This window comes from Aulonocara stuartgranti (assembly GCF_965226115.1).
Source record: "Aulonocara stuartgranti genome assembly, chromosome: 16".
NCBI lineage: Eukaryota > Metazoa > Chordata > Actinopteri > Cichliformes > Cichlidae > Aulonocara > Aulonocara stuartgranti.
This window is the reverse complement of record NC_138952.1, coordinates 23,709,511-23,730,497: the sequence shown is the minus strand read 5'-3', so window position 1 is coordinate 23,730,497 and position 20,987 is coordinate 23,709,511. Positions and strand designations below refer to the sequence as shown.

General features: G+C 41.6%; 1 protein-coding gene across 1 annotated transcript in view; it reads right to left on the bottom strand.

Moving 5' to 3' along the window:
- Positions 1–12,595: 12,595 nt before the first annotated feature.
- Positions 12,596–20,987, bottom strand: part of clybl (citrate lyase beta like) — a 67,219-nt gene continuing 58,827 nt past the window's right edge. Inside the window, exons 5-8 of the mRNA XM_082508918.1 lie at positions 20,516–20,609; positions 19,706–19,873; positions 15,748–15,872; positions 12,596–14,567 (exon numbers count right to left, since the gene is read on the bottom strand). Of these exons, the coding sequence (XP_082365044.1) occupies positions 14,472–14,567; positions 15,748–15,872; positions 19,706–19,873; positions 20,516–20,609 (483 nt within the window). The 3' untranslated portion in view covers positions 12,596–14,471. The remainder of the gene's footprint in view (positions 14,568–15,747; positions 15,873–19,705; positions 19,874–20,515; positions 20,610–20,987) is intronic.

Genomic DNA, 20,987 nt, shown 5'->3' with positions numbered 1-20,987 from the left:
CAGGACATATACAGTAAATAAGTGTCACATTATATCATTAACATGATTTAAGGGTGAGTTTGATTATAAGGGGTCATTTGTTTTGGCCTTAGAAGTTTTTATAGGAGGACTGTGCCTGTACTTCTTGTTATTATTATTATTTTACGCTATGTGATTTAGCAGACGTCTTTCTAACGTGGACTACACACAGTGACTGCAAAACATCAACATCAGTCTCACCTCGAGTGAAAAAGCTGAAGCAGCTCTCTTCACCTGCCTCACTGACGTTTCTATAAAATATCCAGCTCTTCTCAGAAACAGGCCTAACGGGCCAAGGAGGCTGGTACAAACTAATCACTGAGCTAATGGGAAAACTTATAGCCCCCTGATGGCGCTACCTCTGAAAGGCGCGACGGCACAAAGCAGCCGAGGCATGAATCATTCATGGGAAAAATAAAAGATAAAAAGATATCCGACAATAAGCAGAGCCTTGTATAGAGTGTATAAAACAAGCTCCCCCTCTTATTTCCTCCATTAAAACGCGAAATCTCACTTTCAAAGAGTTGCCTGTCCAGTCTATAGAATTAAAATTGACCAGCGCCAGTTCTGCACCACTTCAAAGGCTGCAGCCTCTGAGAGGAAGGCTGGCTGCTTTGACAGTCTTCATGGTGCGTTAGGATTTCTATGGCAATTGGGTATAGAAACGCTCGCATTTGAATATGTCCGTTTAAAAGGGGAGAAAAAAATGCTAACTGCCACTAAATGAATTATAATCAAAGCATAGGATGTACCCTCTCCAGAAATGTGTGTGCTGTCACAAATATACCTTTGGCAGGTTGGCACCTAAATTCCAACCAGTCTGTGAGCGTATGTGTGCAACTAGATTCCTGTGATCACAACAAGAAAAATTGTTATCAACTAACACTCGCATATAAAAAAAAAGAACAATGAGAAATGATTATGAGATTTAACTGATAATACACCTGACTTGGATCAGCCTGGGAGGATTTGGGGACTGAGGCAATAAAAGGCGCACAAGGGAATCGTCACCGGCGCGTAAAACAACATTAAATGAACCTAATTTTACAGCCAAAGAGGAAATAATAATAATAATAATCACAGCAGCACCGCAAAGCTTTAATACAAGGGCAAGTTTGTATTACACAAGCTTGATCAATTTTACAGCTGCCTTCTCAAGAAAAAAAAGAAAGAAAAATGGGGGGAGAAAAGAGAACACTTTATCTGCCGCTTCATTCAAACTATGCGCACTTGTGGGCCTCTTCTTGTTTTGTGCCTCGACTTTTTTCTTTTTTATATATATAGAAGGGGTAGGGGCCAAGAGAGTAGCGTGCTCTTGTATGTCCTGTTTGGAAACAAATGCTCAATGAATGTTACAAAATAAACACGATGAAAAATAACCAGAGACATTAAAAGGAGGGAGAGTTCATTTAAAAAAGGAGTGAAGCGGTCACCCTTCAGTGAGAAACGCTTTGAAGTAGAACTTATTATCTGAGAAATACTTTTTTGGTTGTCCTAACGACGCTGTTGAATTGGAAAGGCACTCCTTTGTCAACGATTTGTTCTCCTTAAGAGGGATGTCCGTGGAAATCACTTACATGGGCCACCTTAACATACTGCCTGCAAATCAGTAACCGGCAGAGTCAGACATGCAGACGCCACTTGGGAGAGGACAAAGCAAGAAGTCGCAGTGAGAGCGCCGCTGCTTCTCAATCGCGCCCCTTTAAAAGGGGGTTGAACGATAATTTCTCAGACGAGCGTGGAGACAAAACAAACGCCGTCTTGTCAGAGTTTACAAGCATTATCCATCTCCTGAATACTACCGGCACAATGCTCGCCAAAATTGCATGTGAAGTGATCTTTTTTTTTTGGTCACAAAAGTTAAGAGTCTCGACTCAAGACTGCAAGAGATTTGATCCGAGTACCTGCGCCAGAAACTGCAGTGCGCATGGATCACCTTTACGGCAACAGAAAAGTGCTCTTGGGTTTGGGGGGAATAAAGTACAAGAAGAAGGAGAGACAGAAGAGGGAGGATAAAGAAGTTGAGTTTAAAAAAATATTTTTTGATTAACTTTACTTTTAGTTTTGGGGAAGCAGAAATCAGGTGCGGAGACGCAAACGGCACCTCTTCACACTAACCCCCTCTCACCTCCCAGAATTCACATACAGCAGAACAGCAACACCTTGTGATACCTCTGGCCCGTTTTACCATCTCACCTAAAAATAAATAAATCACACTTCCCCCGTTTCCTCAATATGAGAATGAAGACGAGGGTGATAATCGTAAGCCACCACTCCTGTAAATAAGACACGGAATATGGCTAAATAAATCTGACATGTCGAGATTCTGCAGGTATTTCACGTCAAATGGATACCAGTTTATTAAAGTAAGTGCACAGTTCACCTACTCAGCTCAAACAAACGTCCTGATGGGTGGAAATAGTTTTTATTTATTTTCTTTAAATATTTCCTATCAGTAAGAGAATCAACCTTATAAACTAGCAGCCAGTAAAAAGACAGTGATAATAGCGTTACATTATCTGCCAGTTCTTGCTGTGGAGCCAAATGTTAATGGAGACTGATGTTTCTGAATGATGGTGGTAACTTACGAGCAAGTTCAGTTTCTCTGCACTTACAGCTTTAAAGAGCGTCTTGCCACAGGATTCCACCTGTTTGGGCGCATAACTTTGTGAGTGGGAACTTTGTTTTTACTGGCTTCATATTTGCAGTGCAGGCATTTTGCCATTTTTCAAAGCTCCCTACCTGGTTACTAGCTAGTTTAAGTTTCATGAGCATGTCAGAAAACAAGGCAGCTCAGTTTCAGTTGCACGGCTCCCGCTTAACTTCCACATTCGCAACTCCAAGGCTGCCTTTAGAGCCGATACCCCCCACCCCCTCCTTTTTTTTTCTCTTCTTTTTCCTCCAGCAGAATCAAAGTGCCCCTTTTTCAGTTTGCTCTGCAGCCATTAAGTTTTACACTTTGCACTCCAACCTGCAGGAAAAAATTAGAATTCCAAGTTAAAGGATGCGATTTAAAACATCTGCGTTTTTTTTTTCTTTTTCTTCTTTTTTTGTTGAGGAGGGGAAATGAATCTTTTTCCAGAAACATGGATTGGGAACGCTTGGAGAAGTGAAAATTCTTCGTCTGCTTTTACACTCGGTGCTCTCGGACTTCTGCATGTCGCTCCTCTTCAGCCCGACATCAACAGCTGTGGTTTCACCTATTAGCCCTGATGTCTTTCCCAAAGGAGTCCGGGACTTTAAACATCTGACAGTGGGCACGCAGGGGGGGTTACTCTACTGACCTGTAGCCTACTTGGTTTTAGTTTCATAGGAACTTCATTAAATCAATTACTGTGAGCACATCATCATGTTTATAGCGTTAATAGCAAAAATATGTTGGTGTTTTTTTCTCCCCATTATAATATTTTGCCTGTTCTACAAAGACATGTAGGAGCTTTGCAGGTTTGGGCGCTTTTATCATTTTATATAAACAGAACCTGAGTGATGAGGAAAATTATTCTTGCTCTGACATTTAGACTAACTTTTTGTTAAGTGGTACCACTAATACAGGCAGAGTGTACACAACAGCTTGCTCTTCTGTTTCAAAGTCATTTTTAAAAGCTTTCCATGACTTAATTTTAAATGCTTTTTTGGGTCAAAACATATCCAAAAAATGTCCCTCATAAGGACTATATTTTATATATATTACACTAATCGAATTAAGACTAATTATTGTGCTTTCAGCCTAAAAAATATTCTGGAGGGGCACAAGAAAAAGAAACTCAAGCAAAAAAAGCACAAATGAAGTGTAAAAACCTGCTCACAGAACACATTTCTAACAAGTGCCAGGCATCTTTGAAACACAATACACATGTGGATATTTGTAATGTTAGCACTGTGAAATTAAATTTGAAGAGCTAATATAATTCTATGTGAATGAATTGAAACAATTACATGTGGCATATTTTCAAGCCAAATAAATATTTTTTTTATTCTAATGCTTAAACAAGAAACATTTGTGTATTGTTTTGTTTTAAATGTAAGCTCTACGTTAGTCATCCCTGATGATAAACACTTTGTTCTTTACCTTGTCCTTTAGGAGGTAGATAATCTCTGGGATGAACGATCAGTGCGTCACTGGTAGAGGCATAATTATAACATTTTAACTAAGTCTTTTAGGGACTGGGTTACTTAACTGATTTCCTATGTTGTCACATGTATCATGGGTACTTTGCAGGTGCACTGCTACTCAGAAGAGTGTGATACATCACTCAGAAACTGACATAATATCTGGTGGCTCAGTAACATCTGTGGGGGTAGAGACTTGGTGCTGGTCCAAAGCCCCCATCCCAGGACTGGGAGCCACTCCAAGGCAGTAGGTGAGGAGAGCAAGGTCGTCCACGGACAACCGCATGAGCCAGGCCCTGCTACCTGGCCCTTATATTGCCCACCGGCCAGAAAGTAGAAACTAAAGTGCAGATAAGCGTGAGCATGCTGCCCCAGTAGTCTCTTATTGAATGACAGGGCTTTCCTAAAAGCCTCTAAATGCAGGATGTAGGCTTCATCGTACTTGGAAACTAGGGATGAGAGGGGTGGAGGGAAACAGTGAACTATATGCTCAATCAAAGCGAAGCAGATGGACTTTTTAAGTCAAGGATATTTTGATTCGTGCCCAGGGATGGAACTGCTTACAGGGTACTAGGTATATCTAAAAGAAACAGATTCATATCTGGCACATAAATGAGGGTTGCTTTCAGATATAAAAGCACAATCAAATTAAAAATGTTTTGATTTGAGCTCCAAAGAAAAAAAGTAAAAAAAAGAGAAAAGGCATGACACAAGCTCCATAATATAGCCAGTTTATATTCATGCACTGACCTGGGTCAAGTACATGAAGGAGGCCTCTCCATAAAATAGGATTTACGTTCACCACCTGAATCCCTGCTTATCAAATTCAAGTCCATATAATACCCTTCCTTTTCTCACTTTACATATCTTAAAACCCATCTTTGATTGCTAAGAATAATTTCAGAAGCATAGTGCCAGTCCACCAGTTTATTTCATTGCCTTTTATAAAATAAAATAAAAAGGCAATGAAAGCCTCTCTTTTGCTTGTAGTGATTGATATCAGAACCAGATTTGTGGAGAACTATCATGCTTGCAACATCAGAAAGATGGCCCCTGGATGCATCTGGTTTATTGCAGAAAAGGTCAGCATTTAGAGAGTGAAAATCACTCTGTCGCAGCTGGGGAGAGGGAGGACGGGGCATACTTGGAAAGGACAAAAAAACAAAAGAGGGTTATGTCCAGATAAGGAGGAGCAAAGAGAGCTCAAGACACAGTCCTGTCAATAAAGAAAAGACAAGGAGCTATTTGTGCCAACACCAGATAAGAGTGTGACTGGCGCTCTGCCTGCGAACATCTCGCTGTCTTTACATCGCTGAAGCACTATATGTTCATCATGGGCAAACTGGTGAAGTTGGCTACCAATCATCCTTAGCTTCGAGGTCACTGCAGGAGCTCTAATCCAATGTGATAAGGCAGTGTGCTAGCAGTAAAGCTTCGAGTATGGAGGCGCCACTGCTTCCTCAACCATGCAGTGCCAATACCTCCCTCTGACTTCATGGAGATGTCTGCGTGGATCCCAAACATCATAAGCAGCCTGAAAACCCATTCCCTTCTTTTAAACATACTTGGGTTTGGCGGTGACCGATATGGCTCTGAATGAGCAGAAGAAAATGTGGAGTCTTGATGTTTCCAACTGGCCAGGGATAAGCCAGAAAGGAAATATGGCTGGATGGGCAATAAGATTGAGATATGGGGGTCTCAATGTGACCTGGGGATTCAAAGAGATGTGGTTTGGGTCTGCTGAGGCCCCAGATGAGGCTTAAGACATGAACGATTGAATGCCAAGATGACCTATGGCAGTAATGGTGTCCTGACAGATTTCCATCCGCCATACATTTCCCTTACACTTTGTACTTAAGGGCAAGTTTGGTTTTAACGCTGGCTAGAAATCACAACGCTCCACCTCCATCTAAGGACATAAACAGCACTCTTTTACTTGCTGTGAAGACACTGATGACAGCCATAATGTGTCTGCTTGTCCCACAGGACACTTAGCGCGGGACTGTCCCAATCACAAGACTAATTGTATAATTAGGCCAGCTCCACTGGGGACGGGGACCTTTCTGGCCCTTCACAGACATTTGCCATTGTAAATGACAGTATAGCTCACAAACCATCAACGCTTATCCATCTTAGTGACACAGGCCTTGAGAGATGGTGATATTTTATTAACATGACTGATAGTTCACCAAAAGGAAAAAAAGAAGTAAAACATAACCTGTAACTCTCACCTGGGGAATATTTATCACATAACGTGAGGTAATTATGCAGGTGCACTGTTCACTTCTAACAGCTCCAGCACTCGCACATTTCATAGGCATTTGAACGGAATCAGATTGTGAGAAGACCAGCCTGCAAATTATGTATTCATCACTTCAGTGGGGAGGCTGCAGAGTGGTGCTTTTCTATCAGGAGTGTGTTGGTCCTGAGGAGAAATGCAAAGCCAGAATCACCCCCTCCCCTACACATACTACTACTACAGTTCTTATTTCCCTACTACAGCCCCTCCTTAGATTTTCAGCATCACCATGCGCGTCATTATCGTTGTCAAAAGTTGTACACAGAGTATGAACTCTCGGGGATGCGGGGCTGTGGCAGACCCTGCCGGGGGGGGAGCTAGAGGGGAGGAGCAGGAGGAGGTGGAGGGTGACGCGCAGGTGTCGGTGCTTCAATTCTGACCGGCCGTGACGAGGTTAAGACACCTTTCTCCATCCAGGAGGGCCCCCATAGGCGCCCTCATTAAGCAGGCCCCTGTAGCACCGAGCGGCGTGAAGAGGCGAGGTCCGACTCCTCACTCTGAAAACCTACCGCTCTCACCTGGCCTCTGTCTGTCTCGTCACACTTCCAATGGGGAGAGCTCCCAATATGAATGATAATAAGCATAATGACGACCATGCAGGTTGCTGGACGGTTGGAGTTGGTTAGGCAAGCGCCAATTTCGCGACGCCGTCTGAGATGTCATTTAAAGCGGCGCAATGCGCTGAGTAATCACTTAAAGAGTAAGCTGCACCGAGTCGCTGGTGGCTTTTTTCTTCTTCTGCAACAGAATGCGCTCAAATGACACTCCGAAATGTTTCTCATTTGTTAATTTGCAGCGCAGTCCCACACCAGCCCTCTCCTGCGTCATTTTATTTATGACGCACGTCGGAAAAGTTAAACAAATGAAGTTTCTTCAAACTTCCCCGCCGCACACTGTGACCGAGATCCAAAGGGCAAGTGGTGCTTCATTAACCGTATCCCCATTTACTTTAGATCCCCCCTGAGTCTCAGAGCGAGCGGATTAATGTCAATTACCTGTCATTTTTGCCACATCCACAATATGTTATACCGGCCTGCTTAGACGAAGCTCCGAATAAAATCCTCAGCAATGCATTCCCGCGACTTTTAAAAGAACGCATTTAATTTGTGGCGAGTTCAGTTCATTTTGAAACTTTGATTTCGTTCATCTGAGTTTTCAATTTTTATGATTATTTATTGTATTTTTGTTAAGAATCGGTGGAAGTTTCTACTCCAGACGTGGCTTAATGAATACTGGGGGAAAAGTAATTAATTCCAGAAGGTGCCGTAAAACCAGTCGTTTATTTGTGTTTGAGGTTTAAGGGGTTGGAGGCGGTGACGAAAAGCCAGGGCTGAATGTTATCTAGTTGTTTTTTCATAACAGACACAGGCCTAATCTGCTTAAACAAAAAAGGGCAAATTAGGCACACTTTAGACGTCGATTAATGTTTCCTAAATCCCAATTAGCGGGCTGTTTGGATTACAAGTTTTTCCCCATTTAGCGAGATAATAAAGAGACTCTAGATGTTTGGAGATTTATTCATTTTGTTTCAATAAACTATTCTTCGCTGACGCAGACGAATAACTGCCACCGACTCAATAAACGTGATTTCCCTTTAAAGACCTAAATTAAAGGGCTGCTATGCATGATGACCGTACCGAACAAAAAGCCACAGGACCGGACAAAGAACACACCATCCAGCTCGAGGACCAATAAGGGGTTTCTTTCACTTTTCAATCACTTCTAGTCGTGCCCGGGATTAAGAGAGGGCTCTTGACTCTCTCTTTCACACAAAACCAAGAGTGCTTGTCAGCAACTCGAAGGGAAAAAAAGAGGAGAATAATAGTGAGTCCAGGGTTATCGTGTTTAATTGGATTAGATGGTGTCATGTTGAAGTCCGGAGCATGACAAACAAGAGATAGACGGCAACACGACCGGGATAAATACAGCATTATTCCCACTTAACAGTTTTTTTTGTTGTTGTTGTTGTTTTTAATTTTAAAAAGGAGGCGGCGGATAATTTGGTGAAGGCATTTTATTTGCTTTCTTATTTGGATAGAAAATTGCTTATACGTATCCAGTTCCTGAAAAGAGAGCATGTTTTGGCGTCTCTCTATAAAATGAAGTGAAACATGCTGAGGCTAAGAACTGTGGCGCTGGAGAGGTTTATATTGTCGGGACTGTGTTGTCGGGTTTGCGCTGTGCTCATCTGTGCGTCAAGCAGCGGCAGCAATAACAAGGTGCGCGCAGCTGTGTGCGCAGGTGCAGGTGCGAGGCCTCCACCTGCTCAAAGAGGAGAGAGGAGTGGGAGGAAGGTCCACATCAGTGCGTGCTTTCCCCCTTCCTCCTCATTTTCTGTTTTTGTCGAGATTGTAAAAATAAATAAATAAAAATAGTGCAAATAATGCCGAATTCACGTCGTTGCGTTTTGCTTTTATGACGCTTTTATAACAGTTCAGTGATTTTTTTTTTAACAAGGCAAAACCCTTGTATTGTTCTCCCATGCAAATTGTGAGCGCAGCAGAGAAACACAACCCTTTAAACTTTTATCTCGGAAGGATAAAGTTGTTACAGCCTCTTATTCGTCAGTTATGCTCCATTTTAACAGGTCCGACTGTCATTTTTGTTGTTGTTGTGCGTTTGTGTTTGTCTGTTCTGCTTCAAACCGTCATGTGTGACTCGACAAATGAAGCCAGTGTGAAGGCGTTTTTATAGAGGATGAGCAGATATTGATATTGCTCAGGTAAACCGAACAAAGGGACGGCGTGTAGAGAGCAGGATCACAGGGTGCGCATCAGTGCCCAACCACAGCAGATATTTTGCCAGGAAAAAAGAAAGAAAGAAAAGATTTTTTAAAAAAGTTGCAAGGTTGTGAGGAAGCCGTAAATCTTTCTATAAATAAGTTTGTTTTCAACTTTTTTTTAATCGCTGTCAAGTCATAAATATATAATCCATCACACATTTGGAGATGATACCGACTCTTAGAGGCAGGTGTGATATTTGATGTCTGGCCCTCCTCTTTAAAGACCATACACACACACACACATACAGCCCCAATCGCGTAAACTTTCCATCTTGCTGATGCATTCAGGGACATTGCAATAAAACAAACAAAAACCGAGTGGCTTTTCCCCCCTCAAAACTAAGCAGAATCGGTTTCATAGTTTATTCAGGTAAAATAGTCAAATATGGAGGTGATGTCTCATTAAGCCCACAGATGGGATATAAAGAAATACATATATACATTCTGACAGCACACGACAGCCTCCTGTTTGTACGCTTGCTCTAAAACTGCTTTTTGTAATTCATCGGAAATGAAGTCGACTACAAAATAAGGAGCTATTGAAACTCCTTATTCAGTAAAGTCAATAGACGAAATAAAAATAGAGATACTAAAATGTGACGACAGATGGACATTTGAGAGGAGGGGGAAATAACTTTTTGAGACTTTTGAGCCTCTATAAGGAGGCTCATTACCATGCCACCCCTCTTCCCTCTCCTCCTCCCGGACACCCGTCCTTACTCCTGGCAACAGCAGACAAAGCGGGCCGATTTTACTGGTCTCCGTCGGGGCGGGCAGCCCCTTTGATCTGAGCCCGTTAAAAAGAAGTGAATCGAGGGGGAAGTTCGAACAAGACAAAGCCTGGAGGAAGGTAAAGTCACCTAGATTTCTTTTTAAAAAAAGCTTACCTTTAAAAATAATAAAATCTGACCATAATTTAACTTTTGAGGGCATCATTCCTAATTTGCTCTGAAGGCAAAAGCAAGCTCTAACCCGTCCAAAGGTTAGATCTCACCAGCCTGACATCTGTTAATAAACTGCACTATCTTCTTTCACTAAATGCAGATGACATTAAACGGACACACCCCGGACATCCAAAAGAACCAAGAGGGCCTTCAGAGGCCTGCGCGGCTTTGGGGGCTTCAGCTCAATAGATACAGTTAAATCCCGCCCATCATCGTCAGGATGGGTCTTTAGCAGGTGGATAGAAACTAGAACAATATTTATACCCGTGAGGAGAATGAAGCGTCGTCATTATTCGGCTTGCATTGGGAAGAAAAAAAGGTCATGAAAATTATATAATTTATGGAATAGTTTTAGACACACTGCATTTTTTAAAAGAAAAGATTTATGGCACAATTTAAAAGTGAGAGGAGACTTGGGGTTTGATATCTCTCCTGATTTCCTCCCACGCCGTCCCATCCTCTCGGACTTCACTCGGTGATGGGGACACTCAGACAAAAGGTCTCCTCAAATGAAGTTAGTAATGGTCCACATGTGCCAGATGAATCACGCAGCACAGACAGGGCCGCGATGAATTTCATTTCATATCATCCAAACGCAATGTTTTTGTTTGTTTTATTGGGGGGGGGGGGGGGGGGGGGAGGAGCAGACGAAGAAGAGTGGACATGCCCCTGCCATCAGTGGGAGAAATTTAAAAGGTTCCGCCAAGAACGAGTTAGTGAAGATTGTGTGGACGCTGCCAAGCAGGCAGACCATTCAGAATACAGCAGCTGATATTAAAAGAAAAAAGACCCTAAATCAAAGTAAAGGTAGAGCATTTCTGTGTGACTTGACACAACCTGCAGTTCAAATACACGTGCCACATTTTTACTCTTAAAAAAGAAAAGAAAAAAACACCTGAAAATTGTATTTCTGCAAGGCCATGATGATACCTAAAAAGAATAATTTCTTTTTATTTAAAGCCCTTTTAAAAATATATATATATAATTTATTTTTTGTATAAGCAGTCCGTGGTAAGGGATAACATTTTTGCGGGGTTGTGCGCCTGAGGGCAGTGATATAATGAAAATTAAGAAGCGACTGTAACAGTGCCGTCACAGTTTCGTAGAAACACGGCCCATCGCAGTCACTTTGAAAATGTCCTCATTTATTTAAAACAATATTACTAAATATTGAAACAGAGTTAATTATCGTAAACGAAATGTTTCTATATTGAGCAGCTGTGCACACCTTATTTTTAAGCCGTTTTTGCTAATAGCTTTACACTTCTCAAACTGTGCGCCAAGCGCAATAACGAGGTATTTTATTGCTTTAGAATAATCTTCTGCTGCAATTAGTTTGTCATATATTGTCATTACAAGTCTATTAAAACATCAAGTCATTATTTGGGCATCCCCGGGCTGGGGAATTAGAATAAAACTATCTTTGCCACACGGGTCCCATTTAGATTAATGGAAAAATATGTAAAACATTTCGTTTTAATTTTCTTCTGACAGTGTTTTGCATACATGCATTTTCTCCGCCTGCGCTGTCCCTCATTATTTATGAAAGCAATCTCGACCAACACATGACCGGGCTATGAAATACTGCTTGCAGCCTAATTGATTCCCGTCACAATTTTGTGAGGTTATAATCGTGTTAATTGTAATTTAATCTCTCTGGGAATACCGGAGAGATGTATTTAAATACAACAGTCGAGCGAGCTGGGAAGATTTTATCAGTTCCACACATAATAGAAATGTCATGTAGAATTACACAGGCAGACAGGGATGCATTCCTCTAATCTACAGAGATGTCACCTACATCGTTCACTTTGCCTGCCCCCCATTTCCAAATGTTACGGAATTGGAAAGTCGTCTAAGTAAGTGCAAAGATACCAGGAAAGGGGGGGGGGGGGATTAAGAAATACCCAATAATAACAAGATCATTGGGCGGAAGGTAAACATGATATTATATGTGGCTCATTAACCTTCAGAGGGTGTTGTGCTCTTTTTTTTTTTTTTTCAAAACATAAAGTGACCAAATCATTTCCTGATCAGCCACAGACGAGCTGCCCTTTTTGCTTTGTCGCTGCATGATGCCATGTGCTGCTTCCTCTGCTCTGAAATCTGCCTTCCTGTCTGTGGGGACACCTGTTGGCACAGAGCAACTTGGAAAAGCCAGCTTGTCTCATCAGACTGGTCGCGCTGTCATTGCTGGACTCTCATTCTACTGCGCTCTAAACAGTTATTTTATTAATGGCGGCAATGCTACAAAAAAACTAACTAAAACTTGACTAATCAAAATAATCAATGTATGTATTTAAAGTATACTAAATATTTCATCCATCTGCATACTTTCACATTAAAAGCAAGGTGTGTTTGCTGAATACATAAGATAAAGTATACAGATGGAGGGAATATTTAAGACTCAGCATTATATAAAGTGGGGACTGACGCTGTCTAGACAGTCAATCATTTTATTCATTTGCTTTATCTTTATTTCTGCAACTTTTTAAAAAATTCTCACTCAGATCAAAAATGCATCAATAACAAAACACCTAAAAGTTTAAAAAGTTAAAGTAAAGTACTTCAAAGTTTGATGAAAGTCTCCACTGAGTGATTTTGAAACAAAGTTACACCATAATCAAAGCTCATAATGCAACCCAGAGGTAAAAGAACTCATCTCTTTTAATTACTACAGTTTTTGTCACAAGGATGAGCATAAAGATGCCCGAGATCTGTTCTGAATGGAATGACCTACAAAGCCTCGCAAAATAACTCTACCTAAGTAATATTTTGAGGAGGTGGTTTATTTAGTGGAAGTCAAACAGCAGCAGTGTTTTCCACCAAATTCAGGGTATAATTTGGCTGACAACAAACACACACACACACACACACACACACACACACACACACACACACACAAGCTGAAGGGGTGGGGAAAAAAATTATGTGGCCAAATGCCAAAGAGACAGCTTACTGTTAGGGTCTTTGGCTGGACCCAGGAGTGGCTTCGATCTTTTTGTCTGGGCCTGGCCTGGCACAGACACCAACCCTGCCCCAGACACAATAGATCATACAGTAAGAGATAGAGATAGAGAAAGAGTGATGGAGAGAGAGAGGGAGAGACAGAAAGTGGATGAGGTGGGGTAGAGGAGGTATGGCGCCTTTCATTACCATGGTCACCAATGGCACTATTAACCATTCAACACCCCCCCAATTATCCTCCTATCCACAGTCAGAGAGAGACAAAGCCCCAGTCCTGGTCTGCTGGAGCAACATGGCCACTAATCTGTCTCATTCTAACATCACACCCACTTCACTGTCTGTGCAAGTCAGACACGGACAAGCACTTCACAAAGCCCCTTTATGCTTCTGTTTGTGATGAGACAAACTTCTCTGCCTCGCTCGCTAACGAGTTCATCTTTATGTTTCGCTGTTTATAAGATTAAAGTTCCTTAGATGCCAATTTAATATCGGACCACCTTAATCTCAAGATAAATGATTCATATAAAGACTACTGCTACCAGCTTGTGTACTTTTTTCGTCGAAGTTAATGGTGAGCCTGACGCCACACGCCTTCTCCATCAACACACAATCAACCACAGGCTCACAGCTGTCACAGAGAGAGCTGCATGCCATTACTAAGGAGAATGATACCCAAAAAAAAGCTAAATTGTGAGTTTATTTGCTTCCATCTGGGTTTTTCTTTTCTTTTCTTTTTTTAAAAAGCAAGCAGGACTTTGATGTTTGTGAGTCAGACCCTGCGCAGGGGGCTGAGGCCTGACTTGAAGTCTGGGGCCCAATGAATAGATCCACAACAGTGGTTTGTTGTGTTTGTTTACCCTTTTGCCCAGCTGCCTGGACCGTGGAGATGGGAGAGCATTTATCATGACCTAGGAGAAAGAGGAGGCATGGTCACACACACAGACACACACACACAGACACACACACACACACTGCAGAGCATGCCAAGAAAGCTGCAAGGGCAATAGTCCTTGTAAGTGAGTTTTAAGAGGCAAATACTGTCGACACATGATAGTTGCAGAGTTGGTATTGCTGAAAACAATGTGAATTGGACCTCAGCAGCAAAATTAACAACAGTTTTTTTTTTTTTTTTAAAAGGGAAAAAAGCTACATAAATCAACCTTAATAAAACCAAAAATCACAAATGAAATCCACAGTTTCCACACTGCATTTTTGTGAAGCAATGAGACGATGGCTGAAAAGTTTTTGAAATGTCACTTTAGCCACGAGATCAGCAGCCTTTCCAGTTTCCTTTGACCTCCACGTCCCAGATTAGTCGTGTGGTTCCTGCCATTTCTTCTCACCAGTTGTGTTATTTCCTTGGCACCGCGGCAGAGAGTGTTATTATGTTCTGAGCCTGCTTCAGCGAGGGCATGTCTATCATGCTGCCGAGGAAGGTGAACGCACCCTGAACAGGTTTGCAACACAAGGGAGAACACAGAGAGAAACATAAGATCAGACGTGCCCAATAAAACGCATTTGATCCTGATTTGCATGACGAATGCTCGGAATGTCTGCCGTACAATATAACCCTCAAGTGTTATTTAAACTGACAGTTAGCAGCAGACATATTAGTCAAAACAAAAAATCTGCAGAAAAAAAACCCTTTAGTCAAAATTGTTGTCAGTGGCTGGAGGTAAAGATTATGAAAGGCAAGCACCTGTCACATTGTAAGACAAAGGGACAAATCCTGCTCACCATTCAAACCATTACGTACGCACTCCCCTCTCACACACAGAAAGACACGTACACATGCATACACAGCAGAGGGATGGGTAAGATATGAATCCCTCGGGCGATGCTTAGTAGGAGCAGCCCTGGCAGTGAGAGAGGTGTAGGCAGATTGTGTATTACCTCAGCAGATAGACCACAGAGCTCAGCACACAGGATCCAACCATGCACTAAATTAGGAACAATAATATTGTACACTTAATTGGCCCAGCTCCCCCCACCCCTCCACCCTCCTATGTTGTCTCTGAGAGTCACCCAGGGGTGTACAGTACGTATTCTTTGGAACTACAGAGGTGTGTATCACAAAAATTGTGTATCACAAAAGATCGGTCTGAGTGATAGAGCAGAGAAAGACCTCGGACCTGTCAACAGACAGTCGACACAGATATTTTACTGTCCTGGACACGACCATTTAAGGGGGAGGGATCACTTGAAATACTCTTACATCATTTATAAAAAAGGTTTTCAGTCAGTGCATCTTCTGAATGATTCACAAAAAAATATTACTGTATAAAAGAATAAAAATGGAATTCAATTGTCGCTGCAGCTTGAATACAATTGCTAAAAAAATCGATTAAGAGCCAATACTAACAAACTGATAACCAAAAAGAATATACAGAGTCACATTTTGGGTTAAAAAAAAAATTGACATTTAAGGCAAATGACACACCCATCTATGGAGCTGATGAATTATAACAAATTAATAAGATCACCTTCACACTTACATTTTATCAGCTACGAGAAAAAATGTTAAGACATTTTAGACCAAAACAGTGCCATCACAGAGAAACTCCACTGACTTTTCAAAGTCTGAAAAAAAATGCAGTTTTACTTTTCTCAAAGGATGTTAACATTACCTTTCCCTCCTTCTGATGTTGGTCAAAAGCAGCAATGAGCTCTTTGGCCCACTGGACCCTCTCCTTGCTGGGGGAGAACTCTTCTTGCACAGCTTGGACCTGCCCTGGGTGGATAACCTGCTTACCTACGGAGAAACACACACACAAAAAGAAAATTAACTGTGCTAATTATAACAGCGGGGTTTCAGTGCCTTCAAACGAAACCAAAAAAAAGAAGAAGAAGAAGAATGTTTTCTAAAAACAATGCTTTTACTTGTTGATATAGAAGTAATACAATTCGTGCACGACTAAAACCAGATAAACTGCTTATTTTCATGTGAACTGCTGCACAAAGATGATAGAAAAAGAAAAGCAGGCTGAGAATTAGGAAGGACTGAGGCCGAGAGGCAATGAGAGAGGAGAAGCAAGAGAGGATTGTATAAGTTTCAGAATGACGATAGTCAGGAAGCTGAACGGGGCCAGACGATGCTATGCATTATGACAGATAAAACGTGTCTCCGCTCTGCTTGCAGCCCTGCTGTTAAGCAGAAATGTCACTAAATGCTTAGTAAGACTTCATTATGTGACAGAAGTCATCTAAAAAAAACACACTTACTGATGAAGGAACAGTTTGTGAAAGAACAGTTTGTGGGCATACACAGGTAAGTAAATCACTGGAAATTGACAAGGAAAAACAAGGCTAAATAAGACAGTGCAGTGTATATGAAGTGTTAATTTTATAACCACAGTGAAACAGTTAATAATCCAATGTCTGAATTGACACGTATCATTTTTCTATATTTAATTTTAGGATGCCATATGATCAGCAACCCTGCCTTCACAATGACACTGATCTTAAACAGAATCCCAACATGGATTTTCCGGCTCCATCTGCCACAATCCCCCCACCTTCCCGCTCCCACTTCCTCTCACTTAAATGTGGGTGAACGGCACAGACATAATCCCATGTACATTTGCAGATCAAACTTGTAGTGATAAGTTAAGGTTATGAAACGTCTGGGTGAGAACGGCGGCTCTGAGGCAGCCAGCAGGAACTCGACACTTTAGGGCTTAGCACTGTCGCCAACAACAAATCCTTCAAGGTGGCTGAGCGGGCGGGCGTGCTGCACGGGCTAAAAAAAAAGAAGAAAAAAAAAAGGGGGGGGGGGGGGGGGAATTCGGCCCAGGAGAGAGGGGGAAAGGCAAGGAGGGGAGACGAGGCGAGAGAGAGAAACCCTCTCTTCATCCTGCTCCACTCACCCTGGTTAACCCTAGACAAACCCGCAGCGCTCGCACAATCAACACGCCATCGTTAAAGGCTCGAACAATTATTTATGAGCCCACATAATTCATAAACCGCCATTTGTAATAAATAGACACCTTTTAGGAAAGTGTGCATATGACAAAATATGTTCAAAAACCCATTCTGTGTGTTTGTGTGTGTGTGTATTTGCGAACTGCCAGTGACTGCTGATGGGGGTTCAGTGTGTGAAGCAGAGATTGTGACAGCACATTTTCTGTTGAACAAACAGCCCGAGGACTCCCCAGGCCACTCTGGAGTTGTGTATGAATGTGTACTTGTATGTCTGCAGGCTTGTGCATGTGTGCATGTGTTTGCGCATATGCCACTGCAACAGTTAGTCTGATTCATTTCAACATAAAAAAAAAAGGTAGAAAGCAAATATTATGTGATAATTTTTCAGTGGAACATTGTGCCTGTATGTTTAATCAGAAGTGAGAGAGGACGAGTGTGTGTGTGTGTGTGTGTGTGTGTACCCTTCTCTGCCACCTGTTTTACTTCTGGGCAGAAGACGGGGGCATGTTTCCACACAGAAAACCACCAGGTTTATAATATGGAAAGAGGGTGTCTATTTGCGTCTGTGTGAGGGTGTGTGTGGTTGTTTAGGACAAGGGGAGAATGACAGAGCGAAGAAGCAGACAAGGGTGACTCAGGTGCCCTCAGTTACAACCCATTGGTTCTCCTAAAATACATCAATCATGCCCTCCAGCCAATCCCGGCCTGCCATGTGGTGCTGGCATCTCATTGGAGGATTGCTATTTAGCAAAGTGCTCTCAAGCGAATGATGGGCAGGGTCCCAGGGATGGAAGTGAAATGTGGTCCCTAAGAGCAGAGAATTTGTGGAACAGTGCTGTTTCTGAGCAGCAAACATTTTCACAGGGATCACTGAGCCTTAACAGGAACCTGATTTATAGCGCATTAAAAAAAAGTGCTAACAAAGTAAAGAGTGAACTGATAAAGAACTCAACGGATGATATTCCTCCCCAACATATATTTGCATAGGAGTTTGGCTTAATTTCTGCTAACCAGTAAACAGCAGCGAGTGTTTAGGTTTGAACAGTGTGTTCCGTGCTCAGCACTAATGGGTGCTGTATGCGGCTTAGTTAGTGCCAAGGTCAATTACTGCACAGGTAGAAGCTTTTGGCTGCACCGCATTATTGCTTAAGCACACTCGGGCCAGTAATAGCTACTAACTAAGATTATACAGAGTGCCCATGGCTTGAAAGCCACTAATCCACTGCTTTAAACAGTTCTGCTCCATATCAAATCAAAAGCATTTATTTCTTCAAATGACCGTTTCTGTTAATTCGTTTTTAAAACGTTTGCTTCATGTAAACCACACTTCAGATTTCTTTTGATTCTCTTTTTGCTTGGAATCACGCCGAGTCCAACAACTAAACAAAAACAGTATATTACACGTCTAATAATGGCATTAATGTGAGGAACCCCTGTACTAAACATAATATACATTCTGAGTAAAATAGCAGCATAATTAAAACAAACAAACAAGAAAAATGTAAAATAAAAATAAAAATAAAAGGCACTTGGCTATAGTGCAATATAGAGTAATTCTGAGATAAACACAATCAAAAGAATGCACACAAACATGCTGCACCGGAGAATAGAGGTGGCAAATGAGGTCACCTGGAAGGGTTTCTGTATGAGACAACCAAAACCAAAAAATCAAAAGCAACAAAAGAAGCTCAACTCCAGACTGATTTGTTGATTTTAAGTGCAAGGTAACGTGTGTGTCGAGTAGATGTTCAGAAGAGTGTACAAAGGGATTTACACTTTTTGTGCCAGTGCTTATTTTTTCTCCATCTTTTCCCAGTGTGATTGGCGACTAATGTCCGATGCTGTTCTGCTAAAATGATCTGAAACTGGGGTAAAAAATAAAAAATAAAAAATCCTAGCCATTACAAATCCATGAAATTCAGTCATGTGTTGCCTTAGTTTATGTGGATCTACACCACACGGGGGGAAAAGCTACATATATTTTGGATTTTAAAATCTAAAAAATGGTACAAAAATATCAAAGAATTATTTGCAGGATTGCAAGAACAGTGCCTGCAAAAACACACTGTGGGAACAGGTTGTCCTGCCTTCTGTGGTCTGTTGCAGGCAGTCTGCAGGGCTACACACACATACACACACAGACACACGCACACACAAAAAGCATGACCTGGCTATAGACACACTATCACACACTAATAACTCCTTTTAATTATACATACTCAAGTGCACACACACCCATTCATACAGGCACAAAAGAAATGTGAGATCTTCATTGCAGTGTGCAATACAAGTATATAAATAACAAATGAAAAGCCAAAGGATGCTCTGTCACCTCCCAGAGTGTTTCATGTAACATTTTAAAGCATTTATCAGCTGGTTCATTCCCCATTCTCATTTGGAGAAAAAAACAAAACAAAAAAAACCCCCACATGTAACAGAGGGCAGAGGGAGTGAAAGCTGAACTGCCTGTATGCCGCTTGCAACAGGAAGTTAGGGATGCCCGTTGGCATGCTATATTCAGGAAGGTAAAGTAAGAGCAACAGATGAGAACAATGTGAAGCAAATGCAGAAATCAGAGGTAAATCACAGTGACAGACGTGATGTCTCAAGTCATGACTTGAAGGAACAAGGGCAGATTTCAGATAAAGAAACAAGAAACTTTACCTGTGAAGCCCATGAGAGCGCCTTCTCTGGCCTGCTGCCTCAGCCCCTCCACATCTTTGTAGTCGATGTAGACCAGGTCAATAGCCTGTAGCCCAAAGGCTTTGGCAGTCACAACCACCCTCTGCCTTGCATAAAGGAGCTCTCTGGCATCCTTGGTCCGTGTGGCACCTTATGAAAAAAGTCCAAGGACACATGCACAGTTTGCCAGACAAGATCTCAAAGAGACGCTGTTGATCTGTAAGTAGGTGTAGGTTAGATGAAACTGTGATGGGCGATGAGCAGCAGGTATTACATAAAGTACACTGACACATCCTTTTATGTAATAAAAAATAAATAAATCAAGGTTTATTCTGTCATTTCCGATTCTTGCTGCCAAACAGTCGATTGGGATTATTAACCACTGGTCTCTGTGCTTCATTACCCATTAACTCTGTCCTTTAAAACAAACCTACTCATTGGGTTTAATGATAAGAAACAAAAACCAAAGAATAATCATTTAGACACAATGTCCTTTTTTACTCATGTGACCTGATTCAGTGAATTAGATCTTTGAGTTCCAGCACATTTACATTTATCACTTAGGTATCCCACGTCTGTAAATCATCCCTTATTTCGACTGGAAAAAAATGTCTTCCCTTTTCCTGCAGTTCTGCAATTGTGTGTTCAAAATTGAGAACATGTGACATGCATTATATTTAAAGACTAGCAACTAAGCTTGTGCATTTTACACAATTTGAACTTCTCTGCCATGAATCCAGGAGGAGAATAAGAGAATTTGGGGTCAGCAGTGTCAGAATGTGAAATAGCTACCTATGCTTGCACAGAAGTCATCAGAGCCAAACACCACGCCATCATGGTGCAGACCAACCTTAGGACCAAGCGAGCGAATTTCCTCACACACCGCCTGGAAAGAACAAACACCAGCCCGATTGAGATGGGTTAAAGTAAAACAGACGAAAACAGGCTAAACTGTAACAAATGCTCCTAATTTTACACTCGTCACCACAAAACTATCCTAATTACTCTTTCTGAAATCTTTAACATAAAGGTAATATAATAACACACATCATTTATCTCTCCCAATTACACTCCAAGCTTTCTTTCCTCAATGACTCATATTATTATACCAGCCCACTAAAGGTGCCACCTGCAGGTATGTAAACAGACACCTGGCTCGCGGCTCTTAAGTAAAAGTTGCATATCAAGCCTCCCTGCTATTTTACACAAGGTTTAATTTGTTAAGACTGAAGCAGTAAAGTTTTTAAAACCTGTAAGGTAATCT